This window comes from Cricetulus griseus, chromosome 4, assembly GCF_003668045.3.
Source record: "Cricetulus griseus strain 17A/GY chromosome 4, alternate assembly CriGri-PICRH-1.0, whole genome shotgun sequence".
Lineage (NCBI taxonomy): Eukaryota > Metazoa > Chordata > Mammalia > Rodentia > Cricetidae > Cricetulus > Cricetulus griseus.
The window spans coordinates 77,311,910-77,338,892 of NC_048597.1; the positions used below are offsets into that span (position 1 = coordinate 77,311,910).

The 26,983-nt window shown below is 50.0% G+C and overlaps 1 protein-coding gene across 8 annotated transcripts; it reads left to right on the forward strand.

Moving 5' to 3' along the window:
* The first annotated feature begins 198 nt into the window (after positions 1-198).
* Positions 199-12,401, forward strand: Brat1 (BRCA1 associated ATM activator 1). Of its 8 annotated transcripts, none has more exons than XM_027413526.2 (16): positions 226-304; positions 652-751; positions 850-971; positions 1,052-1,195; positions 4,666-4,820; positions 6,161-6,308; positions 6,740-7,112; positions 7,290-7,409; positions 8,322-8,413; positions 8,597-8,715; positions 8,791-8,977; positions 9,393-9,466; positions 9,604-9,706; positions 9,840-9,938; positions 10,055-10,230; positions 10,850-12,400. In XM_027413526.2, the coding sequence occupies exons 4-16, from the start codon at positions 1,069-1,071 to the stop codon at positions 11,543-11,545; spliced, it is 2,469 nt and encodes an 822-aa protein (XP_027269327.1). In that variant the 5' UTR covers positions 226-304; positions 652-751; positions 850-971; positions 1,052-1,068; the 3' UTR covers positions 11,546-12,400. The 8 variants fall into 8 exon arrangements, with proteins under 8 accessions (XP_035300688.1, XP_027269324.1, XP_027269330.1 ...); XM_027413527.2 differs by having other exon boundaries at positions 855-971; XM_035444796.1 differs by lacking the exon at positions 652-751 and having other exon boundaries at positions 282-304.
* The last annotated feature ends 14,582 nt before the right edge of the window (positions 12,402-26,983 follow it).

The following is a 26,983-nucleotide window of genomic DNA, read 5'->3' on the forward strand; positions in this document are numbered from 1 at the left end:
GGCGGAGCCTGTAACCACGTGTAAAGAAACTTGCGTCGGGGGCGGGGCCTCGGCTGCGGGCTGCGATCTCAGGAGGGGGTGGGACTTGAAGAAGGCGGGGTGGAGCCAACTCCCGCGGTGGGGCCGGGCCTGTGATGGTGTGGACCTGCGGCTGCGTGGAACGAACTCTGAGGAGGGGCAGGACCTGGGGAGGGCGGGGCCTGAGCCGGCGTGGAGCGGAATTTGCGGAGGCGCAGGCGGGGCCTGCAGTAGACACCGGAACCTCAGTGGGAAAGGCGCTTGCAGACCCGGGGTCGAGGTCCCGGTAAGCCAGGGTTCGAGCTCCGACCGGGCACTTGGGGCCTAATGGTGCATTCTATACCCTAGGGTCTAGTTCCGTAATGGAGGGACGCGGGAGCGGTATTCGAACCCCAGCTAATTCGATATCGCGGAGAGCGCACCTCTTACCGGGATTTGGAAAGTACGGAAGACGAATATCGGGGTTGAGACGGCCCCTGCTGGGCCTATAGATACCGATGTCATTGCCCTCCAAGATGCGTATTTCTGTCCTGAGTTGACACCTACCGATGCAGGCCGCAGGGTCGTCACTTGCAGCCTCTCCGACCCGGGCTGTGACACACACCTTCCTTTGCACTCCTGGGTCTCATGCAGGTTTCTCTTGACCGTTGGGAACAGTCTCTGGGATCAGGTGCCTGGATGGACAGTCCCCTACACACTTGGCTGATCCCCTGACTGTTCTCTTCGAAGCTAGGTCAGTAGGTAGTTGCACCTCCACCCCACGCACCAAACCCCAAAGTTGACACCAAAGGCCTTGTGGCTCTGATTAACATTTCTTCACTCACTGACCAGTGCAGCTACCAGGACTCGCTCCTCTTGATTGCCCAGGTTCCCCTGGACTGAGCTTAGCATCTTTGTGGGATCAGAGTTCTGGTCCATGTGAAGTTTCCCGGGCCCCTCCCCCATCATAGCAGGTATTGAAGGCTGCCTTTGACTAGGGTGGCTGGGTCTGAAGCCAGATATGATCATGGCTGATTCATTGCTTCCTTTGTAGGGACCACTGTCCTGATCATGGACCCAGAATGCTCCAAGCTCCTCCCGGCTCTCTGTGCTGTTCTGGCAGATCCCAGGCAGCTGGTGGCAGATGACACCTGCTTGGAGAAACTGCTGGATTGGTTTAAAACAGTGATGGAGACAGGTAAGGTCATGGTGTATAGAACTGTCCATCCATCCGGTGTCTTTGTTTCACCTCCTTGAGGCTCTCTGGATGAAGAGTCAAGATGGGGTGCCAGGGTGGTGAACGAAAGTCCCATGGGAGTCCAACCACATTTCAGGCTTCCTGCTGTTCGGTTCACACTAGGTGTTTGTGGAGAGCACGACCACGTTGTTTAGCCATCTTTCTTGTATTTTGCTTATTTTGAAGAACTTAGAACCCTGGGTGGATGTGGTGGGACATGCCATCCAGAAGTCAAGGCAAGTGGACCTCAATTTCAAGGTCAGCCTGTGCTACATCGTTCAAGGCCAGCCGGAGTTACATTTTTGCTGTGTGTGTGGGTGGATCTTAATTTATTTAATCACTTGCATTGTTTGTGTTCCCAATGTTTTGTTATTATAAATAGTGCTGTACTAGCTTTCCTTGAGTGTGAGTAGCCTGGCAACTGGAAGTTTTTCCTCCCATGGTTGATCATTGTCTTCTAAAAGATTCTGTGATCCTTGTCTTGTCATAAATACCTACCTTCATTGCTTCCTTGGTTTGCTATTCTTTTTTTGCATTTGAGACATGATCTAATGTAGCCTAGGCTGTCTTCAAACTCACTCTGTAGCCAAGGATGACCTGGAACCTCTGGTTCTCCTGTCTGTGGCTGAGTGCTGGGATCATAGGTGTGAACCATCACTCACTGTTTTTATTGGATGCTGAGGATGGAGCCAGGGCTTCCTGCATGGCAGACGATCAATTTACCAATGAAGTTATATCCCCAGCATTTATGTTTTTTGTGTGTGTTTTGTCTTCCCTGTTTTCTTTTGTTTGTTTTATGTTTTTGAGATAGGGTTTCTCTGTGTAACAGTCTTGGCTGTCCTAGAACTCATTCTGTAGACCCGGCTAGCCTGGAACTCAGAGATCCACCTGCCTCTGCCTCCCAAGTGTTGGGATTAAAGGTGCTGATGTGTGATATGTGTGTGTTTACATATGTATAACATACACATACTGAGGCAGGGTCTCCCTTTCTCTTTCACTTGAACCCAGAGCTTGTCCGTTTGGGTGTTCTAACAGGACAGCTGAGGGTCACCTATCTATGTCTCTGGAGTGCTGCCTGTCCAGCATTTTTATTGGTTCTGGGAATCTGAACTCTAGCCCTGCACAGAAAATTTTACCTACTGAACCATTCTCCAGACTTTGAAGCCTACTTTTTAGTCAAGTTTTTGCAAGTAATTTTGCAGGATTGTGTGTGTGTGTGTGTGTGTGTGTGTGTGTGTGTGTGTGTGTGTGTGTGTGTGTGTGTGTGTGTGTTTTGCATGCATACCCAGGTATCTACATACGAAGGTCAGAGCAGGATATTAGACATCTTCTACCATCACTCTCCACCAATTGCCATGAGATAAAGTCTGTTACTAAACCTGAAGTTACAGGAAACTAGGCTGGCTAGCCAGGCAGTTCTTGGGATCTGCTTGTCTCTACCCCTTCCCCAACTCTAGAATTAGAGGCATGCAGACACATGCCTGGCTTTTATGTGAGTGCTGGGAATTCAAACTCAGGTCCTCATGCAGTGCCTGCCTTATCCAAGGAACCATCTCCCCAGCCCCTTTCACAAGTTTGGTTTGTTGTTGTTTCTTTGGAGGCAGGGTTCAGCTGTGTAGTCCAGGCCACCATTCAGACCAAGTTGGCTTTGAACTGAGAGGTCTTCCTGCCTCTGCTTCCCAAGTGCCATGTTTAAAGGTGTGTGCTGCCACATCTGACCTGCAAGTATTTCTAAACATCTTTATGGAGATATGATTTACATGTCACAGAGTCCACCTATTTAAAGTTTACCTGTTCAGCTGGGCATGGTGACTCACATCTGTAATCCCAACATTTGGGATGCTGAGGCAGGAGTGTTGCAAGTTTGAGGCCAGTCTGGGCTCCATAGTGAATTCAGGGCCAGCTTGGGCTACAGAAGGACACTCTGTCTCGAAATTGTATATAAAATAAAATAAATGATTGGAAATGAAGTGTGCCAGTTTACTGGGTTTTAGTCAACTTAGGAGGTGTCTAGTCTCATTTTGTAACTTTTTGTTCCCCCCATAGCTAGGTGTCCTTTGGTAGACAGTTCTTCCTCCCACCTCACCCCCAATTTCCCTCAATTTTTAATTTTTATTTTTAGGGGGAGTTCGAGACAGAGTTTCTCTGTGTAGCTTTGGAGCCTGACCTGGCATTCGCTCTGTAGTCCAGGCTGGACTTGAACTCACAGAGATCCACCTGCCTCTGCCTCCTGAGTGCTGGGATTAAAGGTGTGTACCACCAATGCCTGGCCCCTCAATTTTTAAAATGTTCCACATGATGGAGCTGTGCCTGTTGGTGCAGGCCTGTTAGCCCACTTACTTGGGGCTGAGACAGGAGGATTATGGTCTGGGCTGCACAGTGAGTTTGAGGCAACTTAGGAAGATGCTGTTGAAAACGAGTGGCAGGGCTGGTAGCCAAGTGTGGCAGAGCACTTGGGAAGCAAAGGCAGGAGGGTCAGGAGCTCATGGTCAGCATTAGCTGCCTGGCAAGTTCAAGGCTAACCTGGGCTAGACTTTGTAAAAACAAGCAAACAAACTACCCCAAAACAACAACAACAACAAAAGGCCCTGGGAAGTAGCTCAGTGGGCCCACCACACTTGAGGCCCTTGGGTTCAGTCCCTAAAACTGGCCCTCTCCCACCAAAAGGGAAAAAAAAGGTCTGGTGACATACCTATAGTGTCAGCATTTGGAAGATGGAGGTGGGAAGATCAGGAGTGCAAGGCCATCCTCAGCTATATAACATATTCAAAGCTAACTTAGGTTACAAGAGACCCCGCCTTAAAAAAAAAGAAAATGTTCCACATGTTGGAGTGAACAGTTTTCACTTTTGTTCATTAGATTGGCCTTCACCATTCACATCTGCTGTGTTTGACAATCTGTCCCTCAATTCTTTCTTGGAGGTGTGTAAAAGTGTTGCCCTGAGATTGTAAATTCAATTTTTTTATGTAGTGTTGTCTTTAATGGCTCCTTATTTATTTCATTTCTTTTCTCTCTCTTTCTTTCAGTCACTCTTCTTTCTTTTTTCCGTTTTTTTCCCTTTAATGATAATAGAAGTAGACAAGTATTTTATTGCTGAGCCAAGCCACCAGCCTCTTACTGGGGAGGTTCTAGGCAGATGCTCTACCACTGAGCCAAACCCCCAGCTCCTTACTGGGGAATTCTAGGCAGGTGCTTTATGTGGAATTACAGCCCCAGCTCTTTACTTGTTGTCTTTATGGTTCTTGTCTGTATCTTTTATTTACTGCTGAGTCATTGGCTTTTGGGGGAGGTCTCCTTAATAGGTTAAGAGCTATTTGTTGCAAAAACCCCTCCTCCTGGGACTACTCAATCCTGAGGGTTAGGGATATGTGAGCTACTTCTAGAGAGGTTCTCCCTGGTCATTGCTGTCTTGGGATGTCCTGTGTCTACAGAGTCCAGCCTCCATCTGCTGCAGGACCACCCCTGCCTAATGGAGCTACTGTCCCATGTGCTGAAAACACAGGATGTGAGCCCTAGGGTCCTCTCCTTTGTTCTACGCCTTGTTGGCATCTTTGCAGCCCAGGAGGACTGTTTCCAGTACCTTCAGGTGAGCCTTTTTCTCCCATGTGTTGTCCCCTTAGGGGTGGGCATCCTTTCCCTCTGGATTAGGAGCCATCTCAGGACGTGGGTGTCAGTGGCTGGCCCTGCTCCTGTGGCTGGCCTGTGTATCAGGATTTCAATCCCAACATCACCCCATATTGCTCCTACTTGGAAACACTTGGCTAGGGATGATGCTGGCAGGCTTCCCATTATCACCGTCTGTGTGATCCTTGCCACGTTCTGAGCTTCTCTTTCTGATGGGCATGTGAGGGTTGGAGGACACTCCGGGTGCTTTGTCTGCAGCATAGTCATGGATTGGTTGCATGGGGGAAAGAACAGAGTGGTCCACATGTAGTGACTCCACCTGCCAGCTCCAAGGGATCTGATTCCCTCTTCTGGCTTCCACAGGCACCTGATTTCCTGTACATACCTACACTCAGACGTATACACATAATTTAAAAAATAATAAAAATCAGGCCGGGCATAGTGGCGTATGCCTTTAATCCTATCATTTGGGAGGCAGAGGCAGAGGCAGATGGATCTCTGAGTTTGAGGCCAGCCTGGTCTACAAAGTAAGTTGCAGGACAGCTAGAGCTGTTACACGGAGAAACCCTGTATTGAAAAACAGACAAATAAATAATAAAAATCTTACAAAGAAAGATGAAGGAGGAAAGAAAACCTGTTCATTCTTCCTGTGACTCTCATGAGGGCAGAGTGATGGTGCTTGGGCCTGGGAACAGCTGTGTGGCACCAATTGGTGCCTCCACCAATCCTGTTGGTTTTTTTGTTTTGTTGTTTGAGGGTTTTTTTTTTTTTTTTCCCACCAAGACTTTATGTATTTTGTTTTTGCCTTTTGTGACAGTGTCTCTCTATGTAGCCCTGGCTGTCCTAAAACTTGCTATGCAGCCCAGCCTCTGCCTCCCAAGTGCTGGGATTAAAGATGTGTGCCGCCACACCACTGTGTTTATTTTTCTTTTATACCTACAGTATGTCTGTGGACCACATGCATGCAGTTCCTGTGGAGGTCAGAAGAAGGCATCAGATCTCCTGGAACTGGGCTTTAAATAGTGGCAGGCTACCATGTGGGTGCTGGGAGTTAGGCCTGGATTCACCAGAGCAGCCAGTGCTCTTAAACCCTGAGCCATCTTTCCAGCTCTCTGCTTTCATTTTTGACATAAGGTCTTACCATGTGTCCCTGGCTGAGCTAGAATTCAAAGAGACCAACCTGCTTCTGCCTCTGGGGTTAAAGGTGTGTACCACCAAGCCTGGCTCCACTAGTCCTGACAAACCAAAACAAAACAAAAAGCCTTCTCCCTCTGCATTCCTGATGCTTTCTTTGCTTCTTAGCAGGGGGAGTTGTTGCTGGGGCTCTTTGGAGAGACAGGTGCCCTTAGCTGGACAGCCTGGAACATGCCCAGCGTACGCAGTGGCTGGATCCAGGGCTTGTGCTCCCTGGCACACCACCCCAGCGCCCTGCACTTCCTGGCTGACAGTGGTGAGTATAGCCCACACCCTTCCCCAGTTCATATAGGCCACTCTTTCTTCGAGTGCCTGTGCTGTGGGATCTCTAAAGGAGCCCCTGAACCTCTGAATCGAGTCTTCTTAGCTGGGGAAGGGTGGTGGTGGTCTAGAGTTGTCAGGATAAGCACAGATGATTATAGGGATATTGTCATCTTTGACTCCTAGGATCTGGGTGGCTCCCGCAGTAGTGTATTGTCAAGCAGTCATGAGTTTGTCCTTGAAACAAATTAGAACTGGTTAAAAGCTATGTTGACTTTAAAGCCAGCATGCTGGAGGCTCATGTTGACTTTGCTTGTGAGCAGAGGGGAGTCTGGTGCTCTCCCTGAGGCCTGGAAGGGTGTGACAGAGACAAGGTACTCTCTGCATGCTTCCTCACTCAGGCTGACCTTTCGCTGCCCACTCCAGGTGCTGTGGACACGATCTTCGCCTTGCAGGGAGACCCCAGCCTGTTTGTGGCCTCTGCAGCCAGCCAGCTCCTAGTACACATCCTGGCTTTAGCCATGCAAGGTGGGGCTTCAGGGTCCCCCATCTCAGAAGCTGCTGCCTGGCCTATCTGTGCCCAGAAGATTGTGAACCACGTGGAAGAGTCCTTGCATTCCAAAGCCACCCCACAGGTCACACAGGCCTTGAATGTACTGACCACCACCTTTGGGCGCTGCCATAGCCCCTGGACAGGGGTCCTCTGGGGGCGACTGAGTCCCCCTGTTGCCTGCCTGTTTGAGAGAGACCCCATTCCAGCTGTACATTCGCTCATGGACCTCCTGCTCAGCGTAGCCAGGTCAGGTGGCTGCAGGGGCTGAGGGTGAGTGGTACTTGCCTGTGAAGTCTCAGAGCAGCTGATGCTTCATGAGGAGGACCCTAGTACTGTCACCTCAAGGGATGGTATCTTCAGGACTGAGCATGTTTGCAACTGTCTAGTTAGGCACTGATGGAGGAGTGGTTTTTCTTTCTGTAGGTCCCATGTGTTGAATTTTGCAGCCTGTGGTCTGTGGGAGATGCTGGCCCAGACTCTGAGCCGCCTGAGTCCCACACAAGCTGGGCCTCTAGCCTTGGGGACCCTGAAACTTCAGCATTGGTATGATTGGGGGTGCTGAGAGTGTTACACTAATGGTTGGGAAACTTTGGAAACTGGGAAGCCAGATGTGAACATAGGCCAGGTGGGAGAGCAGGCAGGTAGGATGGGCAGATATGAAAGCAATAGTTGCCTCCTTCTGTCCCTCTCTCCTCCTCCCCTTTCCTTCTCTTTTCCTTTCTCAGTACTTGGTGTGGAACTCAGTACTTCATACATGCTAGTCAAGTACTCTACCACTGAGCCATGCCCCCAGCCCCTCACTGGGGGATTCTAGGCAGGTATTCTACCACCTAGCTACAACCCCAGTTCCTCACTGGGAGATTCTAGGCAGATGCTCTACCTCTGAGCCATACTTCAGCCCTCAGCTTGGATTACAGACATGCTCCACCATACTGAGCAAGAGACATAACTTTTGAAACAAAAGTTTTGTGGTGCCCCCAAAGCCAAAGCTAACTTCTGAGCAATGTGTAGCTGTTCTCTGACCTCTACTATGGATGAGCCAGGCTCCTGGAGCCCCATAGTGTCTACTCCAGGGGGTGTGCAGAGATATGGGTTGCTGCGTGTGGGATGCAGGGAGGAAGGGTGTTGAGTGTCTGAGCAGGCCCAGAACACCAGGATGGTCCATCATAGAATGTGTAAAAGGACATTTCAGGTCTTTGAACACAACATGAGCACACTGGGGTACTACCTTAGGAGCCTGAAAATTGCCTGTCACTCCGATCAGGGAGTGTGACCAGCCCTTCTGGGGACCCTGAGACCTAGTGATTGCCTTGGTTGGCCTTCTGTCCCATCCTGATCCTTAAGTAGTAGCTTGCAGAGGAATTGTATACTTGCTTGTACTGAGTCACCATAAATTAACTGAGGATGTTCATATTGCTGCCAGAGTATAACCCTTACCGTGTACTGTGTCCTCAGTCCCCAGGAACTGAGAACCCAGGCCTTTGGAGTCCTCCTCCAGCCTCTGGCCTGTATCCTGAAAGCTACCACTCAGGCCCCTGGACCTCCAGGTATGCAGGGAGGGTGGAACCTCCATCCTTAGGCAAAGAAGAGTGAGCTGCCCTAATCCTACCCAGACCCCTCAACTAAGTACAGGTGGACAGCGTCCTTGATGAGCCCTGGCCCTGAACTTGAGACCTGGCTCCTGCTGTATATAGTGTTCACTACAGGGATGCTGTTGTTCTTGGCCTCAGGCTTGCTGGACGGGACTGCTGGTAGCTCGCTGACTGTGGATGCTCTCTTGTCATCTAAGTCGGCCTGTGTGGGACTCCTCTGCCAGACCCTGGCTCACTTAGAGGAGCTACAGATGCTGGTAGGTGCAGCCCGGGCCAGTGTCCATCAGGTCATATGACCCCAGGCCTCTATTAACTCATGCTTCTCCCTGCAGCCCCAGTGCCCCTGCCCCTGGCCCCAGGTGCCCCTCCTGGGAGCTACAGTGACCATATTGCGTCTCTGTGATGGCTCAGTGGACCCCAGCTCCAGTATGGGAGGCCGTCTTTGTGGGACTCTAGGAGGCTGTGTTCGTGTCCAGAGAGCAGCCCTTGACTTCTTGGGGACACTGTCTCAGGGAACAAGTGAGTGATGTTTCCTCTTAACCTGAGTTCCATTTTCTCTTCTTTTTTCTGTAGTCCCACAGGCTCTCATGTAGCCCTGCACTCAGGCATCTCACCCCTGTACTTAGGCATCTCACCCTTGCACTCTCTCAGGCATCTAACCCCTGCACTCAGGCATCTCACCCCTGTGTTCAAGCATCTCACCCCTGCACTCAGGCATTTTACCCTTGTGCTTAAGCATCTCACCCCTGCACTCAGTCATCTCACCCCTGCACTCAGGCATCTTACTCCTGGGTCAAGTATCTCACCCCTATACTTGTTCAGGCATCTCACCCCTGCACTCTCAGGCATCACACTCCTGCTTCCTTAAGTCTTGGAATCCATGCTCCCTGCCAGGTAGAAGTCCGGTTGATGCTTCTGTTCATGTCTGTTTCAGGCCCCCTGGAGTTGGTGCTGGAGGTCTTTGCAGTCCTCCTCAAGACCCTTGAGAGCCCGGAATCCAGCCCCACGGTACTGCAAATGGGTTCTGGGGGGCCTGCACAGCTGGGGACCGTCTTGCTTAAAAATGCTTCCAGTAGGGGCCACAGAGCCCTATCCATGTGGGTAGCCTGCCACTCCTGCCCTATAGCTTGTCCTGCCCATTCTAGGTCCTGAAAAAGGCCTTCCAGGCCACACTCAGATGGCTCCAGAACTCACACAAGACTCCCAACTGCTCCGATCTCAGCCCTGATGCCCTGCTGTTCCTTGGAGGTAACCTTGGCTCCTTGCAGAACTGTATCAAGCTGGAGAGCTGGGGTGGAGTCAGTTAGGGGCTGGGCAAGGTAATCCTGAGGGAAGACAGAGTGTGACCCTAGAGGCCACTGACCACCCCTTCCTGGTACAGAGCTATTCCCCATACTACAGAAGCGCCTGTGCAGTCCTTGTTGGGAGGTGAGGGACTCAGCCCTGGAGTTCCTGACACATCTTATCCGACACTGGGGAGGTGAGCACCCTGGGGACCAGAGTGTGTATGTTGTGTTGCTGTGTCCCTGCTGGCTCTGGGGCTCTCAGACTACCTGAGTGGCCTTTGATCACAACTGTGTGGCATTTGATCCCCAGGACAGGCTGACTTCAGGGAGGCACTACATTCCTCAGAAGTGCCCACGCTTGCCCGCCAGCTCCTCCAAGACCCCGAGAGTTATGTCCGAGCAAGTGCGGTGGGCACTGCTGGGCAGCTCTCTAGCCGGGGTCTGCAGGCCACTTCTGCCAGCCCTGAGAACCCACTGGCCCAGCAGGTAGGACCCATTTGTTGTTGTTGGCCCAGTGAGTGGTTAAGCAGCTGGTCAGATCTGTAGCTCAATCCTGAGAGCAGGGCTATCCAGAGGGACTGCTAAGGAGCCTGGGGGCAGCAGGGTACCCCATCTTAGCCACTGTGACCCTGTCTGGATGATAGGCAAGGGCAAAGCTGAAGAGCAGTGCATACTGAACACATTATGTGAAGGGGCCAGAGCAGCACATGGCCGAAGCTCAGGTGACCGTGGACGTGTCTCCTGGGTCTCTCCTTCTTGGCTCATCAGCTGTATTAGTTGATTTTCTTGTCACTGTATTAGAATGCCTGATGAAAGCAGGTTAAGGAAGGGTGGGGTTTGAGGGCAAGGTCCATCATGGTGGGTGAGTCATGGTGGCAGGAGCATGAGGCAGCTGGTTAATTTGCATCTGTAGTCAGGAAGCAGAGAGAGATGGATGCTCAGCTCTCGTTCTTCTTACTCCATCTGGGACCTAGCATATTCTCTCCTCTAGCCTTATCTAGAAACTCCATCACAGTCACTCCCAGAGGTTTGTCTCATAGGTGATTCTGGATCTTGTCAAGTTGACAATATCATGCTGACTTTTCTGGAACTTTCCAACCTGCAGGGCCTACTTATGGACCTCATGCATATCCTGTCTACGGACTCAGAGGGCTTCCCTCGGAGGGCTGTCTTACGGGTCTTTACTGAGTGGCTGAGGGATGGCCATGCTGATGTGATTCGAGACACAGAGTGGTTTGTGGCCACTGTGCTCCAGGCAGTGAGCCGGGATCTGGACTGGGAGGTCCGAATGCAGGGTTTGGAGCTGGCACAGGTGTTCCTCATCCAGGCAATGGGGCAGCCCAGCCTCCACTGTCCCTATACAGTGGGCCTTCCTGAGGCCACCTCTCCCAGACCACACCCAGAATTCTTGCAAACTCTCTGCCGTCTGCCACTGTTTGAGTTTGCCTTTTGTGCCTTGCTTGACTGTGACCGACCAGTGGCCCAGAAGGCCTGTGACTTGCTCCTCTTCCTGAGGGACAAGACAACTCACTGCAGTGGCCCCCAGGAGGCTGGGGACAGCCCCAACTCTGCCTCTGTGGAGGCTGTCCTGCAGAGGTGGCGGGAGGGTGAGCAGGGCCAGCCCCTGGGGGACCTGGAGCCTGAGGCCATGCTAGCTATCCTTCGGTCCCTAGACCTGGAGGGCCTGCAGGGCAAGCTGGCCAAGAGCAGTGACCATGTGGAGAAGAGCCCACAGTCCCTACTGCAGGACATGCTGGCGACGGTGGGTATATTAGAGGAGAATGAAGCTGACTGCTACTGAGGCTGTGTCCCCATCCTCTATCCCTTGCCAGCAGAAAGACTCCAGCCCAGGCCAGCTGCTTATAAGACCCTCCAGGATCAAAGTTCCAACATTTTAAGCTGGGTATGATAACACAGTTGTGGTTCCAGAGTTTTAAAGGCCAAGGGAGGAGAATGTAGAGTTCCTGGCCAGATTGGTCTAGATAGCAATCCTATCTCAAAAAAAGAAGAAATCAAGTCAAAACAAAAACTCTTTTGTGTACGTGTGCATGCAGACGAGAGGTCAGTCTCAGGTGTCATTCCTTAGGTGCTGTCCACCTTGTTTTTTGAGAACAAGTCTTTCACTGGGACTTGGTTCTCACTGATGAAGCTTGCCAGTGAGCTCCAGGGATCCTGATACCACCCCACCCCCCAGCACTGGGATTATAATACTGCATCACCATACCTGGGTTTTTACATGGGTGCTGGCATTTGAACTCAGGTCCTCACGCTTGCACGGCAAGCACTTTGTCCACTGAGCCATGTCCCCAGGTCCCACGGAATCTTACCTTTTGGTGTATTAAAGAAGTGGCTTGTTTTCTGCTCAGAACAAGCAGCATTGAAGCCTATAATTCTTTAAGTTAATTTTGTATATGATTTAACAGGGTTCCACTGGTGTTCTTTTATACATGGCCATTCATCTCTCTCTATTCCATCCAATGAACAAGGTTTAAAAGCCCCATAATCTTTAAATCAAATACTAGCCAGGCCATTGTGGCACACACCTTTAATCCCAGAACTTGGGGGGCAGAGACAGGTGGACCTCCGAGTTCAAGGTCAGCCTGGTTTACAAAGTGAGTTCCAGAACAGCCAAGCTACTTGGAGAAACCCTGTCTTGGAAAACAAAAAATAAATAAATAAAAATTCAAATATTTTAAGTTGTTCAAAGTTGCAGTTGTGGGTGGGTGCTGTTTAAAAGAAAAGAAGAAAAAAGCTACATACTTCTTATTTTAAGAGGGAAGAACCAGGGCACAGCTACAATCAAAGCAAAACCAACATCCAGCAGTGTAAAACTCCCAGTGGGCTGATCATGAGTAGAGCTCACTCATGATCTTCTGGGCCCCAAAGTGCTTGGGTAGTTCTACTTCCTGGCTCTACCATCCACAGCACACATAGCTGGTCTTCCTTTGAAACTCAGGCCAGTTTCACTTCACACCTGCTGGGCATCCCAGAGTCCTGGCATCTCAGATATGCTGAGGTCTCCACCCCAACTGAAGTTGCACCCTCACCATAGCTGTCTTAGGGTTTCTGTTGCTGTGAAGAGATTCCATGACCTAGAACTCTTACAATGGAAAGTTTAATTGTAAGCATTTCAGAGGTTAAGTCCATTATTGGCATGGTGGCTGGAGAGGTGGCTGAGAGTTCTACATCTGGATCAGCAGGCAGCAGCAGGAAGAGAGAGTGACACTGGGCTTGACTTGAGCACTCAAAACCCCAAAGCTCACACCCAGTGACACACTTCCTTCAACAAGGCCACACCTCCTCATAGTGCCACTCCCTATGAGCCTATAGGGGTCATTTTCATTTGAACCACCACAACAGCCAGAAGCAGCTTGTGGAGGAAAGGGCTTATGTCACCTCACAGCTTACAGACCACCATGAGGTCAGGGCAGGAACTGAAGCAGAGACCTTGGAGAATGCTGCTTGCTGTCTCCTCGAGGCTTGCTCAGCCTGCTTTCATAGAGCACCCAGAACCACCCACCAAGGATGAGACCACCCACAGTGGTCCCAAGGATGAGACTGCACCTCTAGACTTGTCCATAGGCCAATCAAATGGAGGCCTCAATCGAAATTTCAGACATCGCTAGCTTGTGTCTAATTGACAAAATAATTAGCACATAAGAAGATCCTTTTCCCAAGTGAGATCTGGTGCCCTGTGGGGAAGGTATCTGGCCCTATGGGTGAGGGTGTGTTTCTGGGCTCAGTTATCTCTTGGTCTGTGGGTATTTATATGTCATACCGTCATGATTTCTCTAGTTTTGTTTGCTTTGTCTTACTACTTTTGAGACTTACTTTCATGTATCCCATGCTAGCCTCAAACTTCTACATAGATGAGGTTGATCTTGAATGCTGATCCTCCTGCTTCTACCTTGAGATTGCTGGCATGACAGGCATGCATCACTATGCTCCGTTTTTTGTAGTACCAGGAATGGAAACAGGCCTTGTACATACCAGACAGGCCTGCTACCCACTAAGCTACAGTCCCCAGTTTTTGCAGAGCTTTCTAGCAGACTGACTTTTGGCAGTGGGATCCTTTTTTACTTTCATGGAATCACATTGCTATTTGGGACTACTGTGGTTCCATAGAAGCTTCAGGATTGATTCCCCACCCCCACCCCCATTTCTATGGAAAATGCTACTGGGATTTTTGTAGAAATCACCATTGAACTTGGGGGTTACCTTGGGTAGGATGGTTGTCTTAACATAATGCTCCTAGCCCCTCAGCTCAGGGATGTAGTCTCATGGTTTTCTGTGACCCAATCTCCTTCATGTGTTGAGTTTTTGTTGGGCAGGGCTGTCACCTCCTTAATGGAGTTTCCTCCCAAGTACTTAATTGATTTTGGTGTTACAGATGGGGCCATTTTTTTTTAATTTTGTAGATCATTGTTAGTGTTAGTTAAAGTTTCTTGTCACTGTAGCAAAATGACCGATGCAGAGAAGAAAGGTCTATTTTCACTTGTGGTTTCAGAGGTGGCCATCCATTGTGGTAGGGAAAGTGTGATGGAGCAGAGCAGTTCATAACCTGGCAGCCAGGGAGGAAGGAGAAGGGAAGAGATGGAGAGACAATGAATATATATGCAGTGACCTTGACTCCAGTTCTCGAAGTTTGCAGAACAACCAAGTGCAAATGTCTAGTTGTGCTCTCCAGGATCAGTTTGTCTCTGGCCAGCAAGTGGAGCCAACCAGATTGACACCAGGTGGGTATGAGTCATAGCAAATAGGGCCTCAGGAAGTGGGACAGAAACTGGACCATAGGACAGCGTTAAGACTGACTGATGACCCATATCTGAGATTGGTGATGTCCCAGGAAGAATCTCTATGGTGGCTGTCTTAGGCTTTCTATTGCTGTGAAGAGACAACATGACTACAATCAATGACTACAGCAACTCTTTTTTTTTTTTTTTTTTTTTTTTTTTTTGGTTTTTCGAGACAGGGTTTCTCTGTGGCTTTGGAGGCTGACCTGGAACTAGCTCTTGTAGACCAGGCTGGTCTCGAACTCACAGAGATCCACCTGCCTCTGCCTCCCGAGTGCTGGGATTAAAGGCCACCAATGCCTGGCTGACTACAGCAACTCTTATAAAGGAAAACATTTAATTGGGGCTAGCTTACAGTTTCAGAGTAGTTTAGTCCATTATCATCATGGTACTAAGCATGGTGGCATGCAGGCAGACAGTGCTGGAGAAGGAGCTGAAAGTTTTACTTGTGGATCAGAAGGCAGGAAGAGAGAGTGACATTGGGCTTGGCTTGAGCTTCTGAAACCTCAAAGCCCGGACAGAATGCTCCTTTGTGATTAAACATCCTTGACACTGTACTTGGGTTGTCTGGATCCATCAGAAATGGAGACACTGGGGCCCTTTCACATGTTCACTGATGAAGTGAAGGTATTCTCAAATGACTCAGTGTCTGAGAAGACAACCATGCAAGAACACAAGACGAAAGCTACTCAGTGTCATTATAGCATCATTTGCTGTAAGATGCCCCTTCTTTGTAGAGATCACGGGAAGATACTCAGTGTCATTATAGCATCACTTGCAGTATAGATGCCCCTTTGTAGAGATCATGGGAAGAGACACTCTCAAAAGATGGTTCTCCATGATTTGAAATGACAGAAGGGTGATCTTAATAAGGAATTGTTCATTTTTGGCTCAAGTTCCAGGATATGGGAGGCATGGCAACAGTGGGAGGTGATTGGTCCCATGGCATCCATAGTCAGGAAACAGAGGGATGCTGGTGCTCAGCTTAGTTTCTCCTTTTTGTTCAATACAGCCCACAGGATGGGCTCACTTACATTTAGGGTGAATCTTCCCACCTGAATTGACCAATATAGGAACCTCCTCAGACCTGCTGGAGTTTGGTCCCCTAGGTGACTGTAGTGTCTGTCATGTTGATAGTGTTAGTTAGTACTCACATCAGGTCTTTGATTGCATGCTTCCTGGAGGGAGGAATGAGACATCTTTACTCTTAGTCAGAAAGCCTCATGCATGCTATAAAGTCATCTTACACAGGTCAGGGATTCTGGGAGCAGGGTTGAATGGCCTTCCAAGCAGTTCAGGATGTCATAACTCACAGGACCAGAGATATGACTTCAACCCATTCTTCTAACCAGTAATTCAAGTCCTGCTTATCCAGTCCTCTCGAATAGGTTGCTGGCTATGAGTGAGAAGCCCAACCCAAGTGCTTTCCAGGCCTGCTAATGCCTACCTACCATTCCGGCAGGTAACTCAGCCTGGCTGAGTCTCACTTCCCTTGTCTGAAGTGGGATGCCCTCACCAGATGCCTTAGGGTTTCCATTGCTGTGACAAATCACCATGGGCATAAGGAACTTGAGGAGGAATGGGCTTATTTGGTGCACACTTGCACAGCACAGTCCATCATTGAGGTCAGGACAGGAACTCAAGCAGGGCAGGAACCCAGAGGCGGGGCTGATTCGGCGGCCATGCTGCATACTGGCTTGCACTCTATGACTTACTTGGCCTGCTTTCTTAAAGCACCTGGGACCATCAGCACAGGGGTGGCACTGCCCACAGTGAGCTGGGCTCTCCCACATCAATCACTAATCAAGAAAATGTACCACAGGCTTGCTTACAGACCAACATGGCAGGGGTATTTTCTCAATTCAGGTTCCCTCTTCCAAAAAACTCTAGCTTATGTCAGGTTAACATAAAAAACAGCCTGCACACTGGGCTTGGAGAGACCTGAGACCCAGTGGGTAAATCTCACTCTAAGATACCAGGCTACAACTGGAGGTCTGACCTGTGCCTCCAGTTCCATGGCCCCTAGGTCTCCATTCTTGGGGCACCATAGCACAATAGCCAAGTGTACACAATGTATAAAGTAGCATTTCTCGTGGGTGGAAGGTCCAAATAGTGTAGCCTCAAGGCCTGCCCGAGAGTGCCTTAGCTGTTTCGTGTAGAGTGGAGGTAGAGAAGTGACCTGGACCAACAGGTCATTCTTCAGTGACAAGGTCCTGGGGAGCAAGGGCCAGGGATCAGAGATAAAGATAGATCAGGTGGCTCAGGAGGTCTCACACTAGTTGTGTCTTCTGCCACACATGTTTGTTAAGTACAGCATCTTATATACTGTTTGTGGGGAAAATGGGATGGAGTCAGTAGAAAGCCATTGTACAGTGTGACAAAGTCAGCAGGAGGCTAATCAAGCAATGTTGCACAAGGAGAACAAGATTATCTCAAGGGTGTCAGAGACCGAGCACATGGAAGCCTTGGCACTGATAACTCCAGTCTCTTTAGAGGGGAAATGCCAAGTTCCCAGGAGCTAAAATCTTAACTCCTTCAAAGCCCAGGCTGCAGGCCCAGACTGGACCTTGACAAGTCTGCTCCTGGGCAGACACAGAGAGGTTCCTTTTGTCCTTTCATTGGGACTCTGAGAAAGCCTTGGGTGGTCCAGCTCCCAACAGAAGAAGGAACTGCTTCATTCAGGAGTGTGTGAATGATCAAAAGGCTAGATTTGCACCACTGCCTCCCTCTGTGTGTGTGCACATCATAGGTTGACTTAAGGTCATGTTCCCCTCCCCTGAACCTGTAGGTGTGTGTGAAGGTCATAGGTTGACATCAGGTCTCTCTCTCTCTCTCTCTCTCTCTCTCTCTCTCTCCTCTCCTCTCTCCCTCTCTCTCTCCCCTCTCTCTCCTTCCCCCTCCATCTTTGGGTGGGTACCCACAAAAGCAAGAAGAGGGCATTGGAACCCACGGAACTGGAGTCACAGGTGGTTATGTGGGTGTTGGGCATGGACCTGGGGCACCTGGAAGAGCAACCAGGGCCCCTAACCACCTATCTAGCTTCCCCACCTTGTTTTCTGAGACAAGGTCTCTCACTGAACCTCCAATTCATCTAGACTGGCTGGCTAGTGAACTCCTCCTGCCTCTGTTACCCCTGCACCAGGATCACACAGGGGCCAAGCTTGCAGCACCCGAGCTTTTGGGGGGACATGCTTGACCATATTCAAACCATAACACCATGTAACATCATGCTGGTACTGATGTCGCCAGTCAGTGGCATTCATTTCTTTGCACCCACCTTGCTCTTGGCTTCCCACTGACCTCATTCTGCCAATCCCTTTATTTTTAAAGTAAGTGTGTGTGTGTGTGTGTGTGTGTGTGTGTGTGTGTGTTGTGCATAATGAGGTCAGAAAGAAAAATCGCATTTTGGGTTTTTTTTTTTTTTTTTTTTGAGACAGGGTTTCTCTGTGGCTTTGGAGGCTGTCCTGGAAATAGCTCTTGTAAACCAGGCTGGTCTTGGAACTCACAGAAATTTGCTTGCCTCTGCCCCCTGAGTGCTGGGATTAAAGGCCACCACCTTCCAGTCAAGAAAAATAAGAGGCAGGCCTGGTCTACACAGTGAGTGCCAGGATAGGCTCTAAAGCTACACAGAGAAACCCTGTCTCAAAAAACCAAAAATGAATAAATAAATAAATCTTAAAAAAAAATCCAATTTACTTTTAGGTTGTAGAGATGGCTCAGTGTTCAAGAGCACTTGCTCCTCTTGCAGAAGACACAGGTTTGGTTCCCAGTACCTACATCAGGCCTGGGTCTCAGTATCCCTGAGAAACTCTTAGGGTGATCATTTATGTACTGAGTGTGTGAGGCTGGGTGGCTGCTGGCTGGGCCCTTAGAGTGTATCATTCAGCTAATGCTGTGTGACAACTAATCCCAATGGTCATGCATTGGTTGGTTGTCACAGCTGTGACAAAATAGCTAACAAAAGCAATTTAAGGAGAGGCTTATTTTGGCTCACAGTTTGAGAGTACAGTCAGCTAGAGCAGGGAAGGCATGGTGGCAGGAGCCTGAGGTGACAAGTCACATTGCATCCACACTCAGGAAGCAGAGAGATGAATACAATTTCTCCGCCTAATTTTTCCTTTTTATTCAGCCTGGGCTCCCAACTAATGGAACGGTGCCTCCCCATATTCAGAATGCTTCTTTCTACCTAATCTAGAAACTCCCTCACAGGCAAACCCAGAGATGCATCCCCTAGACAACTCTAGATCCTGTCACCCTGATAAGTGACATTAATCACCACAGCTTTTTGTTAGTTTGCTTTTTTTTGTTTTTCGAGACTGGGTCTCAGTATATAGCCTTGGCTGTCCTGGAACTCACTATGTAGATCAGGCTGGCCTCGAACTCACAAAAGTCTGCCTGCTTCTGCCTCCCCAGTGCTGGAATTAAAGGCATGCACCACCACATCTAGCTCATCACAGCTTTTTGTTATCTCTAACACTCTGATGGAACACCCAAGCAGTACTGTTGCTCTGGATCAGGCATAGCTCATCTTGGCTGGGCTCATGTCAGATAGTGAGTTGGGTGGGGCTAGATGGTCCAAGATGCCTTCAATCAGGATAACCCAGGCCCTGTGGGTTCCCTCACCCCCTAGCACAGCCGGTGGATTGCTCTTGTGCTAGCAAGAATGGAGGAACTAGGCAGAGGAGTAGATGTTCCTCCAGGGCCCTGGCACAATTTCACATGCCATTTTTCCTCTATAGGTGTGTAGGTGTGTGTACGCGCGCGCGCACATGCACGCGTGCATGCATGTGGGCTCTGGAATTGAAATCGTGTCTTCCTGGATCATGCTCCATCTTATTTTAATTATTTTATTGTGTGTTGGTGTATGTGTGTGTGTGGATGCCACATGTATTGGAGCTAGAATTTCAGGTCCTCTGGAACAGCAGTGTCACTTAGTCTCTGAACTGTCTCTCAACCCCCCACATTTATCTTTTGAAACAGTGTTTCTCAACTGAACCCGAAGCTTATAATTAGGCTAGGCTGGCTTGCAAGCCCCAGGGATGTACCTGTCATTGCTTCCCTGGCTCAGGAATTATAGGGGCATATTCTTCCATCTGGCTTTTTATTTTCTGTTTTGGTTTTTCAAGACAGGGTTTCTCTGTGTAGTCTTGGTTGTCCTGGACCTCGCTCAGTAGACCAGGCTGGCCTTGAACCCACAGAGATCTGCCTGTCTCTGCCTCCCAAGTGCTATGACTAAAGGCATGTCCCACCACTGCCAGGCTCCATCTGGCTTTTTATGTGGGTGTTGGGGGGTCTGAATTCGAGTCCTCATGTTTGTCGGAAATCACTTTACTGACTGTCATCTTCTATTGTCCAAACTGAGCCAGGAGACAGGCCTAGACTGAAAGATGGGCAAAGACTCCACTTGTGAGAGGAGCCATCAGAGAAATGCAGTGCTGGATGTGGTGACTCAGGGAGAGGTGAGGAAGTCCCGAGTGAGTGGTTTTCTAAGGGGTACCTAGCATCCCCTCCCTGTCATCAGAGAAGATGGACAAAGGGCTTGATGCTCAGCGGGAAGTCAACTGAGTTCCCTGGGACGGAGCCTTCCGGTGGCTTTGGGGACACTGAGTTAGCATCAGACCTGGAGTTCTTGGTAAATCTACATTATAGGCAACATTTCAGCCCCAACCATAAGCACAGAGTGGCTATGCTAGGAATTTTGTTGAATGACTGAATGACCTATGTCTGCTCCTGTGCCAGGCAGCGCCGAACCTCCTTCTTGAGGTGCAAGCCTAATTTGAAAATGTCTCCACTTGTGGGACACTCCCTCCCAATTTGTGCCAGGAGCGGAGGACAAAGAGACCTCCCATCTCGCCCCCTCTATGGGACCCTCTTCCCCACACACATCAGTTCCTGCCAGAGCCAAGATGTGTCACCATGGAAACTGCTTGGCAAATGCTGGCAGGCAGGGGCGGCCAGCAGCTGCTCACACTACCCAGCTCCCGGCACCCGTTGAAGTGACACGAGCCTGCCTGGTGGTGTGTGGCATGTGTAGGGTGAGTGAGGGCTTGGGTAGGCACATGGGTGCTGGTGTGGTGCATATTAGAGGTGGTCCGATCGCGTGTGCTCTTGTGTGTTGGTACATGTGCATGCATGTCAACAGAGGGAACTGTGTCCATGTGCTGTGTGTGTGATGGCTGCTGGGTGTGCACAGAGATGGGAAATAGATGACTGACAGGGATATGTGCACTACAGACCGGGCATCAATAGATGCTGAGGGACCAGACCAAGGTGGCCTATGGTTGCTGTCTCCACACTTCATGTGCAGTTCCTGGCCAAAGACATCCACTGCCCAGGTAATTATGCATTTGTGGGAGTGCATGATTAGAAGGCTTCTGGGGGCCTGAAGCTTACATATTGGACAGGAGTCAGTGAGGTAGAGAGGAGAAGGGCGGTGCTCTGGGTGGAAGGCACAGCCTGGGCAAAGGCCTAGAGTCTGGGAGCAATGAAGAGTCTGGAAAAAAGAAGAGACAGCCAGCAGCCTGAACAAGGTTGGTTCTCACTCTAGTTTAGGAAGCCCATCTTCCTAGAATGGGGGTGCTAGAAGCAACCCACAGAGGTGGCATGTGGAACGAGAGGGCAAGCAGCGGGGACAGACAGAACTGGTGAAGGCATGATGGGTAAGCCAGGTGTCTAGAAAGCTTGGGAGCTCCAGGGACAAGATGGGGCTTTCTTGAGAGAATAAGGGATACTTGATGATCTTGCTGTGCAGATGGCTGGGACTTGAAGAGAATAAAGTCAGGTGGGCTGGGCAGTCAGAAAAAAAAAAAAACATCTGGAGGTTGATCAGATGTTCCTTGTTGATTGTAGGCCTGTGGGTAGATAGAGGAGTGTCTAGAGACAGGCAGCTTCTACAGTGTGAGACAGTATAAGATGAAGTTTGTGTCCCCAGGGCCACCTCTCCAAGATCTGAGGACAGTACTATGCCCTCTATCTGAGGTCTCCATATCTATACTGAATTTCCATTTTTGTAGCCTCTCTCAGCTCCTCTGTCTATTGAAGGTTGTGGCCAGTTTGGCGAGCCCACCCTGCAGGTACCTAGAGCCAAGGACCCCCAGGCCCAGGGTGTTACACAGGCTCTCAGGCCAGTGCCTGTGGTTTCCTGAATGAGTCTTCCTGGGTGCTCTGAAGGGAATGTCCCATGCATCATTCTGCCCTGCCTAGGACGCATGGACTGCCAGGGTGCTGGCTCATGAAGTCCCTCCATTCAGAGGATCCTGGCTCCATTCAGGAAACTTTCCAACAGCCTTCCCACACTGGAGGCTCCCCAGATGCTGCTGCCTGTTTGGACAAAGCCACAGGAGTCTGGTGCTGCCAGGCTGGGCATGGCCAGGGCCTTGGCTTTACACAAACCTGTCCAGGGCAACCCACTGTTCTGAGAGTTCTGCATCGCTAGTACCCGTTCCTACTTCACTCCGTGCCTCTCCTGCTTGACACTTCCCACAAATGGATGAAAGAAGAGTATCCATTTCAGGCTACAGCTAAGCTCTGAGTTAGCACTCCCCCACCCCACCCTGCCAGGGGGTGTGAGATATGGCCTTGCAATGAATGAGAGGGCTGGTGTATGAGACAACCCTCGTTCTGCAGCCTGCTCTAGCCACCCTGAGATGTGTTTGCCATTTTGTGTTGTTGGTGACCCAATGCGGGAACTGTGGGGTCATCTCTAGGCAGCTCTAAGTTAAGGAGAACCTTGACAGGGACAGATGTTACTGGGCATGGGATAGGCACAAAGACCATGCCTCAAACCCTCCTGTGTGCCTGGGAGGTACTCTTTCTATTTGAGAAGCAACAGGTGGGCTCTCTCCCACCCCTGCCTGCATAAAATGGAGGAGGGGAATTGGGGGGATAATAGAGAGAGCCAGACTTAGGCAGAGATGAGAGAGAGACAGAGAGAGAGAGAGAGAGAGAGAGAGAGAGAGAGAGAGAGAAAGAGAGAGGGGGGGTTAGAGTCTAATCTTAAGCCCAGCCCCATCCTGCATCTCAGATTTGGTCTAGCCTGGGGGTACTATACTATAGTTGTAAGCTCCCTATCCTGGATCCCCAGCATAAGGCCTTCTCTGTTTGTTGGGAGATAGTCTCAACTTTCCACTGAGACCCCCTCCCAAAGTCTTAGCCACCCTGACTGCTGTCTGGGGGGAACAAGGGATCTTAGAACTGGTGGACCTGGTGTGAATACTAATTGGGCTGCTCACAGGGTGGCTTCACAGGCTGATAGCAGACAGCTGGACCCTGGCCAGGGCCGGCTGGGCCTGCCTTGGAGCCCGGTGCACCCCCATCCCTGAATCAAGCTGCTTCTAATGCCCATGGACTTCTGTTATGCTCCCAGGACTAGGGAGGTTCCTCAGCTGTTCCAGGATGGGGTGGAGACTGCAGAACCAAAGAGCTGTGGTCTCTAGTACCCAGTCCCAGCTGATTCTGAGAAGGGACCTCAGCTGCTCCAGGATTCGGTAAGGACTGGAGACCCAGAGGGCACCCAGTCCCAGCTGACCCTGGCTGAACCTTCTTTTTAAAAAAACTTCCAGAAAAAATGCCTGCCCCATCAGGCAAATAGAAGGGTTGTTCTCAAGCTGGTGGATAGGGAGGCATGGGGGAAATTGAGACATAGATAAGGAACTCCCTCAGCTTGAAGGAGTCCTAAACTCTTATACCCAACTTGAGCAGACCTTAAGTCAGCCCCCTCCCCCTCGACATAGGCTCACATGTAGCCCAGGCTGACCTCCAATTTTTTGAGTAACTGAGGATGACCTTGAACTCCTGATCCTCCTGCCTACACCTTCTGAGTGCTGGAATTATAGGCATGTGCTACTATGGCTGGTTTGTGTGGTCCTGGGGATGGGACCAAGGGCTTCATGTTGTACTCTGTCCCTGCTGTCCTCGACTGTACCCTGTTACCAGCATCTCAAGGTCACTTGCCTGGTTCTATCCCTCCCAAACCTCTGCCACTGTCAGATGACTTCAGTGCAAGGCAGTGGGACCTCCTCAGGGACCTTGGTGATGCTGTGATGTGGTATAGTCTCCACTCTCCTCCCTAGACCTGCCCCGTATCCATCTGCCCATGGCCTCGGCACATTCTGGCTGTTGCTCATACCAGCTCCTCTCCCATCCCTCACTCTTCCCTACCCTTAGTTCTGGCTCATTCTGCTGGCCTGTCTGTGTGGTACAAGCCCCCAACCTTAACCCTAACCCTAACCCTTGGACCTCACCCTCATCTGCATCTTCCTTTTCTCTGCTGGAATTTTATCTGGGCACTCTGCCCTGCAACCCAGCGCTCTGCCCCTCAGCCCAGCACCTGCCCCTCAGCCCAGCACCTGCCCCTCAGCCCAGCATCTGCCCTGTGCTGTGTCTGCTGAACAAAGGACTGCCCAACCGAGGAATATGACTGTGCCAAGGACATTGCTCAGTTCCTCTAATCCTTCCAACACGGTGTGAAGCCGTTTCTGTTTGCCAAATTGGATGAGCTCCAGTCATAGCTCGCCTGCACTGTCACTTCTAGAGCCAGAAGTCTGAGATTGTGGGGTACACTGTGCTCCCTCCAAAGTGGTTCTCAACCTTCCTAATGCTGCGCCCCTTTAGTACAGTTCTTCATGTTGTGCTGACCCCCAACCATAAGATCATTTTGTTGCTACATCGATACTGTAATTTTGCTACTGTTATGGATCACAATGCAAACCTCCGCTATGCATGATCTCTGATATGCGACCCCCCAAGAGGTGGTGACCCACAGGTTGAGAACCACTGCTGCAGAGGCCCTGAGAAGGATCCTTCCTCCCTGTTTGTTGCCTGTGGCCACACTGCTTCTCTGCCTTGCAGGGTTTTGCTGTGTAGCCCTGGCTGGCCTGGGCTCACTGTGTAGGCCAGGCTGGCGTTGAACTCAGAGTTCTGCCTGCCTCTGCCTCTCAAGTGCCAAGTTTAAAAGTGTGTGCTACCACATCTGACCTGCAAGTATTTTTAAACAGTTTTATTGAGATATGATTTACATGCCACAGAATCCACCTATTTAACGCTTACCCGTTCAGCTAGGCATGGTGACACACACCTATAATCTCAACACTTAGGAGGCTGAGGCAGAGTGTTACTGCAAGTTTGAGGCCAGCCTGGGCTACATAGTAAGTTCAGGGTCAGTCTGGGCTATAAGTGAGTCCAGAATGACACCCCATCTCAAAAATTATATACATATATAAAATAAATAAATGGATAATGAAGTGTACCAGTTCGGTGGCATCTGCTCTACCACTGAGTCATGCATGTAGCCCTCACTTAGGGTTTCCTCTCCCCCACCCCCTTGCAATGGCTGCTACTTCCTGTCTGACCAATTGGCTGGAGTGTGGCTCATATTGAGGCCCAGGGGCTCACCCCAGCAACACAAACACTGAGCATGATGGTGTGTGTGTGTGTTTGTGCAGTCATAACACTCAGGAGGTGGAGGCAGGAAGGTTGGGGCCAGTGAAATGGCTCAGCAAATAATGGTGCTTACCATCAGACCTGAGGACTTGAGTTCAATCCCCAGGACCTGCATGGTGGAAGGAGAAGTGACTCCTGCATGGTGCCCTCTGATTTCTAAACATGCAGTATGGTATGTTTGCACCTCTTCCATGCCCACAGACACACACTGATAAAAAGTGCAAGCTCCAGCGGGGGGTGGGTAGGGGGTGGCGCACACCTTTAATACCAGAACTTGGGAGGCAGAGGCAGGCAGATCTCTGTGACTTTGAGACCAGCCTGGTCTACAAGAGCTAGTTCTAGGACAGGCTCCAAAGCTACAAAGGGAAACCCTGTCTCAAAAAACAAACAAACAAACAGAAAAACCAAAAACAAAAAGTTCAAGGTCAGGCTGGAGAGATGGCTCAGAGGTTAAGAGCACTGGCTGTTCTTCCAGAGGTCCTGAGTTCAATTCCCAGCAACCACATGGTGGCTCATAACCATCCATTATAAGATCTGATGCCCTCTTCTGGTGTGCAGATATACATGGAAGTAGAATGTTGTATACATAATAAATAAATAAAATCTTTTTTTAAAAAAAGTTCAAGGTCCTCTTCAGCTACATAGTAAGTTCAAGACCACCACAGACTCCATGAGACCCTGTTCCCCTCAATAAAAAGGCTTAATTGTACCAGTGGTCCACTCTGGTTCCTTACTTTGTATCTGCAGAGACCCTTGTTCCAAATAAGACCTCTATGCTGAGGGTGGGGTGAACCCATCTTTAAAGGGATTGTTTTATACTCTCTCTGGAGAAACTGAGGCACAGGAAACACAGCAACCTTTTATGGTGGTCAACTGTGAGCCCTAGGTGCGTCTGGTTCAGAGGTTGGTGACCAGGGACCAGGGTGATAGCAAGGAAGGCTCTCTGGGTACACCTGGCACAAAAGATAGGGATCTAATTTCTAGAATATTCTAGAGGTCTAGAGACTTGCTCGGGTAGAGGGCCGTGTGTCTCACTGCACAGAGTGGGTGACTGACAGACTGGATGTGGATGCGTGCAGGGCATCCTGGGGACCACCTGCCTTGGGGACTTCCTTTCAGTTCATCAAGTCCTCACTGGGGACTTGTTTATCTAGATGTCCAAGTTCATGTGCATCTTCCAGCTGTGACAAGAATGGACATTCTACAACTTGGTTTATGTGTGTACATGTATACACAGGCTGACAGTCAATCTCAGGCATAGTCCTCATTTACTCTCCAAGCTAGGTTTTGGCTTTTTGAGAAAGGGTCTCTGGATGGCCTGGGATATGTAGACCAGGCTGGCCCCAAACCCACAGAGATCCTCCTGCCTCTGTCTCCTGGATACTGGGATTAAAGATGTGCACACCACACCCCTAGAGCCCACCCTATTTCTTTGAGGCAGGATCTCTCACTGAGCCTGTGGCTCTGCCTCCCAGGCTGCCCCTCTATGCCTGGCCTTTTCTTGGCTGCTAGGGCTGGCTCATGCTAGCAGGGCAGGCAGTTTACCCACGGAGCCATCTCCCCAGCCCCTCACAGCTTCTTCATAGCAACCAGCTTTGGAACAGACCATGGGTCTTTTCTCACAGCCTTAGTTTTTGCCCAGTACAGCAGAAAATACTTGCCAGAAGTGTGGTGTTTTAGCTGCCTGTAAAAGCAGCACTTGGGAAAGTGAGACAGGAGCTTTGTGAATTTGAGGTCAACCTAGACTCTATAGTGAAACCTAAATCTTTGGTGGGAGGGAGGGAGGAAGTAAAGAAGGAAGGGAGAAAGGGAGGAGAGGGAAGAAGAAGGAAAGGAGGGAGGGAGAGAGGGAGAAGAGGAGGGAAAGAAACAATTTCTAATAGAGAGGACTATGCGAACAATCCCTTTAAGATGGTTTTAAATGTAGAGGGGAAGAATGTAAGAAATTAGAAAAGAGACCTGGCACTGGGATTACGGGGTCACCCTCGGATTTCTTTTTCAGAATT

Bases quoted from the DNA above. Each gene is read 5' to 3' on its own strand.
- Brat1 (XM_027413523.2), top strand. From the start codon at position 1,069: ATGGACCCAGAATGCTCCAAGCTCCTCCCGGCTCTCTGTGCTGTTCTG. The intron at 4,821-6,160 runs GTGAGCCTTTTT...TTTGCTTCTTAG, and splicing joins ACTGTTTCCAGTACCTTCAG to CAGGGGGAGTTGTTGCTGGG. The intron at 7,410-8,321 runs GTATGATTGGGG...CTGTGTCCTCAG, and splicing joins ACCCTGAAACTTCAGCATTG to TCCCCAGGAACTGAGAACCC.